At 37.1% G+C, this 14320-nt stretch overlaps 1 protein-coding gene across 5 annotated transcripts in view; it reads left to right on the top strand.

Moving 5' to 3' along the window:
• Positions 1–14252, top strand: part of NMT2 (N-myristoyltransferase 2) — a 42629-nt gene extending 28377 nt beyond the window's left edge. Inside the window, exons 6-12 of one of the 5 annotated variants that reach the window (XR_014494104.1) lie at positions 10–126; positions 2641–2811; positions 6570–6678; positions 7427–7597; positions 8188–8355; positions 9753–9886; positions 11572–14238. Coding sequence is in view for 4 of the 5 variants with exons in the window: in XM_083376400.1 (XP_083232526.1) it covers positions 10–126; positions 2641–2811; positions 6570–6678; positions 7427–7597; positions 8188–8355; positions 9749–9886; positions 11572–11592 (895 nt within the window). In the remaining variant the exon portion in view is untranslated. Of the gene's footprint in view, positions 1–9; positions 127–2640; positions 2812–6569; positions 6679–7426; positions 7598–8187; positions 8356–9748; positions 9887–11571 lie in introns of all 5 variants that reach the window. The other 4 variants (XM_083376400.1, XM_083376403.1, XM_083376402.1 and 1 more) reach the window with 4 other exon arrangements.
• Positions 14253–14320: the final 68 nt, after the last annotated feature.

A 14320-nucleotide genomic window follows, 5' to 3' on the forward strand; every position in this document is an offset into this window, starting at 1 on the left:
CTCTTTTAGGGCCCTTAGACCACCAGGTTGGCTTCCGCAGTGGCACTGTGGTGTCAGGGTGTCATCCAATAGGAAACTGGTGGGGTTCATCAGTGCCATTCCTGCACACATTCGGATTTATGATAGGTAAGCCCTAACTGGTTGGGAAGTTAGCTGGGCCCACTTAGGTTTTCTTAAAATCACTTGCATGGCTTGTCCTTTATCAAAAAGGTTAGATTTGGAAGAAACTTTAAGGGGAAAAGTGAAGCATTGGAAATGTTTTAAATAGCTCAAACTAAAATCCTTGTCCATTTACTCCAACAATTAGCAACTTTTTACGCAACAGCGCTGTTTATGCGACAACTGTAGTATTTATTGCCATTTTAACATATTATCTTTCTCCTTTCTCTTCATCCACTTTTAACCTTGGAGATCACCCAAGGTTATCTATCCGTATCTTAAGCACTGTGGTGCAACCACACTTACATCTTTCTGCTTTCTTTACCCCACTAATAATATTTATTGAAAATATTCATAATTAGTAATGCTATTTCAGCATTTTTTTTATTTCTCAGAAGTATTGGAGTTTGTTGTCATTATTACAGAGTTGGAATTATAATCAAGATCATCATAAAAGTGCTGCAGCAACACTCAAAAGAGAGAAAGCTATCATCTAATTATATATTGGAGCATGTTGAGGAATGCTAATCAAATTCAGCCTTATGTTTTCCCCTACACTGCCTTGCATATGTTTACACATGCGTACACCCAAAGCACACACTCCCCCACTTTCTTCCGTTTTGTCTTGTATTTCTGCCTCAACACAAAATCCAAAACATGTTCTTATCCTTAACTAATTTTTAACATATTTCTGAAATTTGGCTGCTGACCGTTAATTTGGAGAGGTTAATACGTTCAGAGGAGCAAATGATGTTAATGTAGCAAGAAGAGGCAGACATCCCTGTGCTGAAATTGTAGAAAAACATTGCATCTGCCACAATCAGCAACTCAACCTGTGCTCATAATTTCTGTAAGATATCCAAGCCCTATGCAAGTAAAATTGATATTAGTATTTAATATTTTTAAAAAATCTAATTTAGTAGTTATATTTGGTTCCCAGCCGAAAGTCCCTCGAAGCAAACAAATCAACTGTCAGAGCAACTTTTTTTTTTGATTGATTGATTTCTCTACACCCATCTGTTATTTCTTAAATAGGGGAAAGGTCAAATCAGAATCTTCCATATATAAGGAATATGTAGATAGTTTTACTGTATTTATTTATCCCAAGTACAATACACCCACAGGGAATCTGCAGAGGGATGCAGTACAAACTGTAAAATTTACTCAAGAAGTTATCTGACACAAAGCATAAATATATCCCAATTCAGCAGACTGGACTGAAATATTTCATTAAAAATCAGAACATGCAATGTACATAGGCAATTCGAAAATTTACTATTCAGAACCCTTCCCTATAAAGGAAATAGTTTGCCTTGCTTTGCTATTTTCTACAAGTGTTATGTATGTGCACCTCCTTGGGAAAGAGAATGCTAAAAATGAGGGTTCCTGATATGGATTCAAAATACTTTTTGTTTATACAGCTGGAAGACAGCAACATTTAGAAATATAGCCACATTCCCTTCGCAGCACGTAACACTACATGTTATACACAAAGTACATGTTACTTCCAGAGAAAGAAAATTGGCAGCAATCCACTGGAATAATCTTCAATTTTTATTTTAAATTTTCTTTTAAAAGGTACAAAAATTTCATGCACTGAAATAGTTGATTCTTGGAAATGATCAACTTTATTTTTGTGTACCTCATGAAAAGGTATATAGAAGCTGGAATTATGAAAATAATTTATTTTTCCTATTTCAAAATAGCTGGGGAATCCTGGTAGTTGACGTCCACCTATCTTAAAGTTGTTACTGTTGGAAAGCAGTGATACAGAGCCACAATCTAGCCCACAGGTCCCTAACCTTTTGGGCACCGGGGACTGGTTCTGTGGAGAGAGGTTTTTCCACAGACTGGAGACAGTGTGGTTTTGTGTGCTGCCTGCATCCCACAGATGGGGCTTTCCTTGTTTGTGCGGCCTGGTTGCTGGCATGCCGCGGCCTGGTACTGGTCCACGGACCAGGTGTTGGGGACCCCTGATCTAGCCCATTTCTTTTCATAAAGTCCCAGTAGTATCTGGTTGGAGAAAGTTGCAGTCCCAGATGGACCCCAATCTCTTTCTTGTGACTCCAGGAATTTTCCAAGATGGTGCTTCTGAAATTAACAGCAAACCCAGACATAGCAGCCATGACACTGTCTTTAAAACGTAGAGAATAACGCAGAGTATTAAACCTCTAATTTATTTAATTCAGCAATTTCCCCAAAATTTGCAAAAAAAAATGGGAATAAAACTTAAGGTTCTGTTCCCCTTTGTGATTATGCTGATGACTGATTGACAACAAGGACAATGACATAGACATAGTTCTTTCTTTAAAATAACACTTCTTGATTCAAAGGTTTCCCTGCTTCTTCTGTAAGAAATACATTTTCTGAAAAATTGGGAAGAGTTGATCAGTAGGGTAGGTAAAATTCGTTGGACAATATATAAGAATATTTGTACTCCTTCAAAAATTTAAGTAGTTTCTTATATATTTTGTTTAACAGTGAGAAGAAAATGGTAGAAATTAATTTTCTGTGTGTCCATAAAAAACTACGATCAAAGCGAGTAGCACCGGTCCTAATCCGTGAAATAACCAGAAGAGTAAACTTGGAAGGGATTTTTCAGGCTGTTTACACTGCAGGAGTCGTCCTTCCCAAACCTGTAGCAACCTGCAGGTAAGCAAAGACTTGTGTTTTGTTTTGTTTTTTGAGAACTTACATAATTTTTGTTATAAAGGAGTAGCCAAAACTCACTTTATAAGTTGAATGGTCAGTTTAGGATTCTTGACTTCAGATTGGAGTGATCTTAATGCATTAGGGAGGTATTTCACATTACAGTACTCGCAGTGATGAAATGAGAGTTGGCATTTCTGCCTTTCTTGAAAATGTATGAACTCTAGTTGTGAAACTCAAGCCTACTGTGAACATCTACAGTTTCCATTTTGCATGTCATTATCACAAGATGGAAACACAAAAAAGGGGAAGTTGAGGTATGGTTCCTTATCTTCTCACCTCATTTCCTTTGAATATTACAAAACTTGTGGCTGATCTTTCACACCTAGATTCTGATTGCCTTACTTGCATTGTTTTAAGGACTTAATCTACCCAAAGTTTTATTTCAGCACTGGTTTTATTAGCTACTTTGTGAGACCTAGCCTGAAGACAAAGTCTAGTAAACAAAGCCAAAAGTGCAGTGAATAGATGAAAATCTTTCTGATCAATGAATGTGCAGTCCGTAAATACTTTGGAGATTCCTAATGTATTTCATTTTAAGCAGCCTAATAAAGTTGATTTCCCCCCCTCTTATTTTGCTTTAATGAAGATAATGCAGATAGCTTTTTTTTCTGTTCTACCTTTGGCCTGCTAATTCACAAAAATAACAATGTCATGCTCTTTTGAATATTCAGTAGTTCTCAATTTATAACCGAAATTGAGCTCAATTTTTCTCTTTCTAAGTGAGACAATTGTTAAGTGACTTTTGCCCCATTTTACAACATTTCTGAAGACAGGAAGGCCTGGAGGAACATTGTCCATAGGGTCGCGATGGGTCGGACACGACTTCGCAGCTAACAACAACAACAACATTTCTTGTCCCAATTGTTAAGTGAATGGCTGTAGCTGTTAAGTTAGTAACAGGGCTGTTTAGAGACTCTGGCTTCCCCATTGACTTTACTTGTCAGATGATTGCAAAAGGGGATTGCATGACCTCGAGATTTAGTTTTAAATATGAGTCAGTTGCCAAGTGTCCAGCTTTTGATCACATGATCGTGGGGATGCTGCAAAAGTCATAAGTCTGAAAACAGTCATAAGTCACTTTTTTCAGTGCTGTTATAACTTCGAATGGTCACTAAACAGTTGTAAATCAAGGACTACCTGTAATGGCCTTTATAATCAATCTCAAGCACTCTATGTGATAAATGTTATCAACCTGTTGGGAACATGACTCCTCATTGCCTGGAGTCAATTTGCCAGAAAGAAATTGACAGTGTTATTAAAAAGAAAAAGTAAGCTAAGTGGATGAGCAGATATAGGGAACACATTTTAAAATTAAGCATCCATTGGGTGAAAACCTAGGTACACTTCAGGACAGCAAAATCTTCCTCTTCCTACCCAGATGTGGACTGTGCAAACATTCATTAACAAACTAATATCATATACATATATTTTCTTCCATCTTTTCTCTAAAAAGTGTTCTTTCAAGGGTTAATCACCACAGGGAGGCAGCATAGACTATGCAGACAACTTACTGAGTCAGTTTAATATGCCAACATCACGTCAGCCTGGATTCCTTCAAGTGTACAGGAGTTAAAAGTCCCAGTTGATTATGAATTCTGATAGTCGCAGTTCTGGAGTCTATAGTATTGAAAGCTAAAGCAAATTTTAGAAGTATGGACTTCAACTCTCAGAATTCCTCAGCCAGCATGCATGTCTGAGATTTTGAAATATTGATCTGAAACCTGTGTAGGAATCATTGTATTCTTTATTGTACCTTGATTCTATTGTCTGTATTTCTTTTAAAAAAGTTACTCTACAGAAGTGCAGGAATGAGTTGTGCATTCAGGTTATTCTACCTCAACTAAGCCTTCACCTACTTAGGGCAAGTTCATTTGGCAATATTTTGTGTAGGTTGTAGTTATGGCTTTATTAAAGTTGCAACATGTCAGTTATTGCAGCAAAGGATATAAATATTTTTGAATAGTTGCCTTCAGACTCATACTTGGCAGAAAGTAGATTTGTTTCCCAACTTTTTTGAATAGTTCATTTCTTCTAGTCAGAGATGGTCCTATAGTAGCTTTCAGAAATACATGTGATAAAAATAAGATCATAAAATTGAATACAACAAGTGCAACAAGAAGATGAAAAAGCATATATACTGAGGATTTTAGTTGATTTTATTTTTGTTGTTTTCTTTAAATTTGGGTGGAATGTGATAAACATTTGCAGTATATATTTAATAGTAGGATCTCAGCAAAAATCTTCAAAAAATTAAGACATATCTGCAAACTAGCACAAATCTGAAAAATAAATTTAAATAAATTTAGTTTTGTGCTGTTTGGCATTCCCACATATGTGGAGAGAAAGATGGTGGTCTCTACTACCACATGAACCAAGGAATATTGCCTCTTATCACCAATAAAATCCATGATTCACTGGAAAACATCACTGCCGTTTGTCTAAATGGTGTGGGGTCTCCTGCTTGATCAGGAGGTTTGGACTAGAAGACCTTCCAACTCTGTTATTCTGTTATGGAAGGACCCAGGTTCCATTTCTTGCATTTCCAGGAAGTTTGAGGGGAAAACCCTAACCTATTACATATTCTAAATAATTCAGCAATACCAAATGAGATTTCTGAATAGTTTGATTGCATATAAAGGAATGAAGGTCTCTTTCAGCAGGAATGACATGAATGATTAAATGTAGTTACCATATTCCTAGAATAAATCTTTACAATATACATATTGGCTGTATATAAATGTACACCCTGACAGGTCTTCTGCATACAGTTAGCAAAATGTCGCTAGTCCTCAATTTCTGATCAGTCCTTTAATGACCATTTACAATTTGACCATTGTGAAATGTTATGCCGCTCCTATCCCTGTGGTTACATGACTATATTTTGGTCATGTGACAGCCAGGTCACATTTACAACTGGTTGTAGCTTCCTACAATTACCTGACCTTGGTTTGCAATATTTCTTGTCAATTTTTCACACTTTTTGCCAGTTTCTGGCAAAAAAACACCCATTTAGGAGAATGGGTTTGCACTTATGACCATGTGATTTGCTTAACAACTAGAGTAGATCAGATCCAGTCATATGGGCAGTTCCAACTTACGACATCATAACTTGCAATTGAAATTTCTGGCCCAACTGCAATCATAAATTGAGGTTTACCTATAAATATTTTCTAAGTGTAAGGACAAAGCTGACTGTAATGATAACTCTACAGGTTTACTCATTCAGCGGCCCTCCAGTTGTTTTGGGGATAGGAACTTCCATAATCAGCAACAACTTTGAGAGATGGATCATAGTACATTTGGCAAATATCAAATTGGATGAAGCAGATATGCAGCTATAGTACTTATTAAGCTTTTAAGATGTGTTAATCTTAACAGATTCTTAATTCTGAGTAGACATGGATAAAACCACATTCTGAAATAATATGTTGAAGTGACTACCTTGAAAGATCTGAATTGGAAATGTATAAGCTATAGGAAATAATCTAAGCTATTGTCAGGTGTTTGGTGGATTGTGTATATGATAATGATAGTCATTAGTACTAATGACTATATTATTATTTGATGCAACAACAATGAAGACTTCATAAAGAACATACTTGATTTCAAATCTAAAACCTTAGTTATTGTCCAAACAAACTAATATTGTCTCCTACATTAGCTAAAGAAATTATAAATATATAATTTAATTTTTCCAGGTACTGGCATCGATCGCTGAACCCCAGAAAATTGGTAGAAGTGAAATTTTCTCACTTGAGCAGAAATATGACATTACAGAGAACAATGAAGCTCTACAGACTTCCTGATGTAAGCAATGCGTTCACCCAGAGGACCCTCATTCTCACAACAAAATAGCCTTCTGTCCCTGCCAAGGCAAGCTTTCCATTTGGGGGAGGCAGTACTGTGCAAAAGGGAAAGGGATACAATGGTTGTGGGGCAAAACCTCCAAAAGATAGACTTTCCTGGAAAGAGGAGTTGCGTATGTAGGCACGCCTGGCATTAGAAGACATTTTTTGTAAAGGTGATGGAGGAAAAGTACTATTTTCTTGAATATATGAAACTTGAAAAATTAAGATTTATGTCCTTATTCCAATATACTGGGGTTGTTGTTGTTGTTTTTTTGAGCTCTAAGATCTTGAGGAGAAGGAGATAAAAATCTCTCTGGTACCAATGGAAAGTACTTGGTGTTAATGGTGAATTCTAAGGGGGAAAAAAGCATGATATAGTTGAATTCTCTTAGTTCAGAGGAATTCCTTTGATAAACACACATGCAGGCACACACACACATACAGAGTGAGAGAAAGAGAGGGACCATTTTATGATTGTGCTCTTTACTATTTAATAATAGTTGAGAAGAATGGAAGTGTGTGGAAAACACTGCTTTTGTGCCAGTTGAATATGTACATTAACTTCCAGAAATGCCGGCTGAGAAAAGTTGGGAATTGTAGTCCCAATGCCTCTTGATTGTTGCCTCTGGCTGAATACTTTCCTGTTGATGAAAGCCTAGGTGGGGGTATTAGCTCTTTGAATTTCTGTCTTCTTTCATTATAATAAGGCCACAAAAACCTCAGGCTTGAGACCTATGGAACGAAAAGATATCAAAGCAGTGCAAGAGTTGATTAACAATTACTTGAAGCAGTTCAATCTCGCTCCTGTTATGGACGAAGAAGAAGTGGCTCACTGGTTCCTGCCTCAGGATCATATTATTGACACCTTTGTGGTAGAGGTGAGAGAGAGGCCCCTCCCAGCTTCCTTTTCCTACGGAAACCCCTTCCATCTGGCAACTTTTCCTCAGCTGTTTTCTTTTTAATGGATGAGGTTTCTGTGCTTGAAAGGAGGGCTAATGTTAACTAATTTGGGCCAAAATCTGTTTTGTAATTTTTGAAAAATTGTCTTTCCCCACAACCAGAGGCTTCATCTCTTTTTTTCCCCTCTTGGAAATGTTCCTGAGGCTATTTTTTTATTGTTGGGGTTGATGTTGGAGATGTTGCCCTTTCCAGTTAAGCACTTTCTTTTCATTCTGATGCCCATAATCCTTTCACACTGGGATGGGAGAATGGATAAAAGAAATATTTGTCACTGAAGGAACTAGAGCATTGGTCAGAACATCAGAAGGGTACCCCAGGCTCAGAAAGATCTGAGTTAAAGTATTCAACTAAAACTGGATGGACTCAGGCTCCTTGTTCTGTCTCACCATTTTACAGTGAATTACCACAGCCTGTAATTTTGCAGACCCAACTGGGTGGTTTAAGAGTTATAATGCTGTAGAGTCCTTTGTTTGCATTCCTTCATGTTTTTTTTCCTTTTCTTTTCCAGAATTCAAATGGTGTTTTAACTGACTTTCTGAGTTTCTATACATTACCTTCAACAGTCATGCACCACCCTGCTCACAAAAGCCTCAAAGCAGCCTATTCCTTCTATAATGTTCACACGGAGACCCCTCTCTTGGATCTAATGAATGACGCACTCATTATAGCAAAGATGGTAGGTAATGCAATAGCTGCTTTATTTTCCTTCTTTCTTTTTTTTTTACAGAAGAGTGAAGTTGGCTTAAATCCTCATTGATTTATTTGCTTCAGCAAGAGAAGTACAACCTCTAAACAAGTTGCGATAATGTTTTCTTTGCCCGTTGGAACTTTTTGTTTCAGCCTAATCCTCAATAGGAAAGTGTAAAAAAGCACAGCCTCTGCTTATTCAAAACTCCTGTGCTTGCCTTACAGCCCCAGATGACTTTGGGGTTGCACTTGGCACTTCTAAATCAAAGCTTCATAACTGGGCTTCTTCAGTTACAAGAAATGAAAAGTCATTGTCAAATATGACTTCTATGACCTACTGTAGGAACGTAGCTGAGAAAAAGGTTTGTCTGTGTTGTGTATGCATTGTGTGCATTACACAAGGTTACTAATGCTGTTAAGATTTTCAGGTTCTAAGTTGTAAATGTACAGAGTACTATGTTGGTTTGATTGCAATTTTTGAGCTTCAGTGTGTATGTCGTTGCACTCTATATGTTCTTGGATTGTGTTGATGTACAGTGTGCTGAGTAAACTCATTGCTAAAAATACAAAACACTGTTGAATTTGTTGTCTTGCAGACATAGCTGTTTTAGTATAATGTTTGGAATGTTCTTGGTTTTTGATTGCAGTTAACGCTATTCATGCAGCTGCTTCAACTTCGTTTGAAAATTACACTTGCTACAAACAGCACAAAGAAAAGCATGTTCAGTTGCTGCTTTCATTCTTTGCTATGGGGTTGTGAGGGGAAAATTTCTTCCTTTTTTTTCAAAAAAGCATTCTCTTGTTTCGTTTTTCATAGGTTAGACGAATCAGCACCACACTTAATTGCAGTACCACGTAGACTTGCGTATACCGCCCCTTAGTGCTTTTACAGCACTCTGAGTGATTTACAAAAGTCAACATATTGCTCCCAGCAACCTGGGTTCTCATTTTATCGACCTTGGAAGGATGGAAGGATGAGTCAACCTTGAGTCATTCAGGATCAAACCCCCGGTTATGGGCAGAGTTAATCTGCAATACTGCATTCTAACGCTGTAGCTTGTGGTTTAAAAAACACTCTTAAGAGTATTCAAAATCTTTTGTTCCATATGCATACAGTTAAAAGTAAAATTGGGTATAAAGTCCCATCCAGTTGTATCTTTTATCTATGTTAAGGTAGTACCTTATTGTAGTTAGAATTCGAGGAGGTAGGGACACAGCTATGGTGTGTTCAAAGCAATTTGTAGTGTAGTTAATTATAGAAATAGATGCCTGTCATGCAGAATGCTTGATAAAATTGCAGTTTCTTTTCTAAATAAAATCTTTTAACAACCTTTATGTAAACCCAATTAGAAAATAAATTTATAATATCTTTATGTTGCCAGAAAGGATTCGATGTGTTTAATGCACTAGACTTGATGGAAAACAAAACATTCCTGGAAAAACTGAAATTTGGTATTGGAGATGGCAATCTGCAGTATTATTTGTATAACTGGAGATGTCCTGGCATGGATTCTGAAAAGGTAACATATTTATACCAGAGATTTGATTGTCCTTCCTATGCTTCTGGAGATAGTAATCAATACTTCTGGAAGATATGGCAGTTTAGAAAGCTGATGTCCTTTACATCAGTAATGTCCTTTACACAGATTCTCTATATCTTCATTTATGTAATGATATGAAATGCACTAATTAGCTCCTTTAATAGCAATGTTTGTGTGTGCCTTCCTGTCTTCCCTCTATATTTGGGATTCCCCATATTGTGTTAGTAAAGTCTTCTCTTGATGGGATTTTGCATCATTGGGAAACTAGCATGCTACAAAACACCACCTTTTAGCACTACCTTCATTTTCAAAAATGCTTCTGGCCCTATGTACAGGACAATTTGCCATGGCCAACATGCCACGGTCAACTACCACGGAACAACTCACTGCAGGACAATTCAGCAAATACAGAAGTTAAATTAATTTCAACAGAACCATGGCCAATAATAATAAGAAAATAAAGTCAATCCAGAAATACAAAAGTTACAATAATTTTGACAAAAAGTGGTCACTAAAAGTAACTGAATGAAACGAACAATGCAACACTGAATTGTCCCACGGCAAATTGGTAGTGGTGATCTGGCCACGGCAAATTGGCCACAACAAATTGTCCTAGATCCCCCCCTTAAGTAGGTATAGGCTCACTGCACATAGCTCCCCCAAAATTCTCCATCTGGAGTTAGAACTGAGAATTGGGGGCAAATAGAAAATGTGGTGATGTATTATTTTATAACTGCCCATACTCATAATAACCGTTGTTTTGTCCAATAGACAAGATTCTTCTAACTGTGCCAATACTTCCTTGTGAGAGTGCTTATAGTGCTCCAAGCACCACACTATCCTCTAAGCCAGGGCTTTTCAACCAGTGGTACTGGTACCACCTGTGGTATATTGGCACCTGGCAGGTGGTACGCGACCATCGTAGAAAAGTGGTAGCGGGGGAGGGGAATGAGCTGAACCGGTGGCAGCACTGCACAAGCCTGAGCGAGAGATGGCTGGAGCTGCAGGGCTGTCAGGGCTCAGTGGAAGCACCAGGATCAGCGCCAGGCTCCGGCTAGAGCTCAGCACTGATCCTGGTCCTTCTGCTGAGCCCTGAAGAAGCGCCAATCAGCTGGAATGTTGCAGCATCTCCAGGGTCTTGTGATTTACATTCAGATGCTTGGCAACTGATTCATATTTATGACGGTCACAGTGTCCCAGGGTCATGTGAAGTGACCAAAACCTGCTGCAATCACCCAGGAGAAAGGGGGAATAAAAACCAAACATATCCCCACCCCACCCCCGCTGCCAATCCTCAACAGAAATGCTCACAACAATGAAAACCTCGGACAGGAGGAAGAGCGCCGCCAGGCAGGCAGGCAGGTATCTTGCTCGGCTGTGGCTTGGGGGGCACTTTTTTCAGTGCCATTGTAACTTCGAACAGTCACTAAGTGAACTGTTGTAAGTTGAGGACTATCTGTACTTCATCACTTTTTTCTTTTTTTTTCTTTCTTTTTTTTTTTTTTGGTCATCAAGTTTTTGACACCTTGCTAGGTGACTGGTGGTACTCGGATGTTGCCATATCCTAAAAGTGGTACAATGGGTAAAAAGGTTGAAAAGCCCTGGTCTGAGCCTGAAGGACTTTGTTTTTTTCTGCAGTAACACCCCTGTTATCATTTTTCTAGGTTGGTCTTGTATTACAATAAGATGAAAGGACACTTATATTTATAATTCTTCGAAGTCATCATCTGGGCTGTTGGATGCTCTTGGATCCGTACAGTTCAAGAGGAGCCAAAGCACAATGCCTGTTGTTTTTAAATCAATCAGTCAAACCTCGGGGAGGAGGGCTACAAGAAGAAGTGAAGATTTCTGAGCTCAACTAGCCCTTCAACCCTGAACAGGAACAAAAATGCTTATGAACCTTTTACTGTTTGTCAATGAAAAAGAAATAAAGCACATTTGTTTAATTTTACATGCTTAGCTCACATCTTGATGCAAAGGGTACTTTTCTCTGTTTCCCTGCATAAAAATAAAAAAGACTTTTTGTACAACAATGAAGTTGCAGTGGTGGAATAGAGTACAAATAATTTACTGTAATGTGACTGAACTATTGCATTTCTATTTATTAAGTGGTAGTGTATGTTTATCAATGTAACGAAATGAAGGAACCGATTTTGAGTGTTTCTGCTTGTTTTCATGACATGGATGTCATCATTGCCAAGAAAAAAGCCTTGGGAATGTGTTTGCTAGGAAAACATGCAGATATTGGATGTCTTTTGTAATGTGGACTGAAACAGAAATGTGCTGGTTGGACTAGTACATGTTTCTCCATAAACAATGCTGCCAAATCAATAAAAATGCAAATTTGTAAGTTGATCTTCAATAGATCAGTGACTTGATTAAAGTATAGCACTGCTGAATGCACGTGTTAATATCTTTCCTGAGCTATAGTATTCTTTTCATCTTACAGTTCTGAAAAAGAAAAATTTTACACTGTTTTTGATGTAACAGTAGCCTGCAAATGAAATTGAGAATATTAGTACTGTTATGAAGATGTGTTAAAATGAATGTGTTTTAAGGCTTTTGCAGAATTGCACATACGGTACTCCTTTTGTCTACTTGGTTTTTTAAAAACATTTTAAACTGAAAAATATGTTTCTGTAAATAGGTAAATTTTGTTGCTAGTAGTAGCAATATAATTCTGGTTTGGGGGAAGAGGTGTTTCATAGTACACATTTGTATATGTCCTTGCAAACATATTTTTGTTGGCAGCAATATGTGCCAAACTGTCTTGGTTCATATCTTAAGGTATACCTTAATATGGTTTTGTTTGGCTTAATGTATCATGCGAATACAACCTACCATAAGTTCTTTAACAAATGATAGTTTAGCAAAATGCATGAACCAAGTCAAGATATCTGTTTCCCTTTGGATTAATAGTTTAGTTTAGAATATGTTAAAGCAGTGCATATGCATCCAGATTTTCACAATCGTTTATATAGAGATTTGTCAACTGTTTTCATACATCATAATAAGCCATGTTTGTTGAAAAACTATAGTCAGTTTGTAGACAACAAAAATATTCTTTTGGACAATTTTTGAGGCATTTTTGTTTTATTTATTTATTTTAAGCGTAATTATTTGCCCTTCTCCAACTGGCATTTTCCCAGTGTATCAGACTGCAACTTCTAGAATCTTCCCATCAATAAAAACAATAGCCTCATTTGAACATAGTGCAAAGCCAGGATGCCATTTGTTAGGTTTTTGGCTGCATGTGATATGTTATTCCACATAGGGTGGCTTGACATGCTGTGGGAGCTGGTCATCTAAATTTTGATATTTATTGAATATTTATTATTTTTCCACATTTCAAAATAATATCTTTTTCCATCCCATTTTTGAAAAGTGGGGTGGGGGAGTTGTAGATGTTTAACAGTGAGTGACCTGAACATCTTTTCAAAATAGATTCATCAAGTACCATATTGCTGGAGAAAAAGTGTTACCAAGATTTGATTCTAATTTATCAGAAACTTTGGTAGATAATATAACAAGCAGTTTAACCAAATAGCCGAAACCATATTTGTACATTTCCAAATGTGGAAATTTTCAAAGAGGTTCCACTAGCTTAGCTTAGAATGAATATGTGTTTTTGTCGTTCCTAAATCAAAAACTGCTCAGTTGCTAAATCTCGAGCTTGTACTCTTTTCCTATTGTTAGATAGCAAATGGAAGAAGGGACTCTTGTACCTTTTTTCCCCAAAAGCTGACGTTGCATACAAACCAGGAATTAAAATTTGAATTGTTGCCAGAAACTTCCAATCTAGCACAATCCTGGATTTTGCATTAGTCGCAAAATTTGTGCTTAAAAGTAACTTACCCCTTGTTCATGGATACAGTTCTATACTTCCTATCCTGTTTTTCCCTCCAATTTTCCTGTTTCTACAGCCTGTACTATCATGAAGTAAATTTAATGAAGTAAATGTAGTCTCAACAATTATTTTAATTATACAACCAGGACCATCTAAATACAATAAGACTGTGTCCTCCTCTTAGAAATCTGCTTCTTTGGACCAGTGCACCTCACAGGCTATTAATCCAAAAGCCTCAAGTCTCTAACGCCTCTCTATCTTAGTGCAGGGAACTGATCTGATAACGCTAAAGAAAGTATTTGTATTATTAAAAGCAAAATGCATCTATGCTCAGTTCTGCATGTCCTACTCACAACTGTTTAAGAAAAATATTAAACAGAAAAAAGCTGTGCTTTCAAATGTGCAGCTGTTTTCAGTTAACAGCATCTTAACAGTCCTTGAATTTTATTGGCACCAATGAATGTTTGAATAAATGTAAACTTTCATACTATTTTGTTTTGAATAATTATGTTTAATCTAAAATATTAGTTGCTTCAAAACCCAAGGTTTTAAAATGATCATACATC

Source organism: Vipera ursinii (assembly GCF_947247035.1).
Source record: "Vipera ursinii genome assembly, chromosome: Z".
Classification (NCBI taxonomy): domain Eukaryota; kingdom Metazoa; phylum Chordata; class Lepidosauria; order Squamata; family Viperidae; genus Vipera; species Vipera ursinii.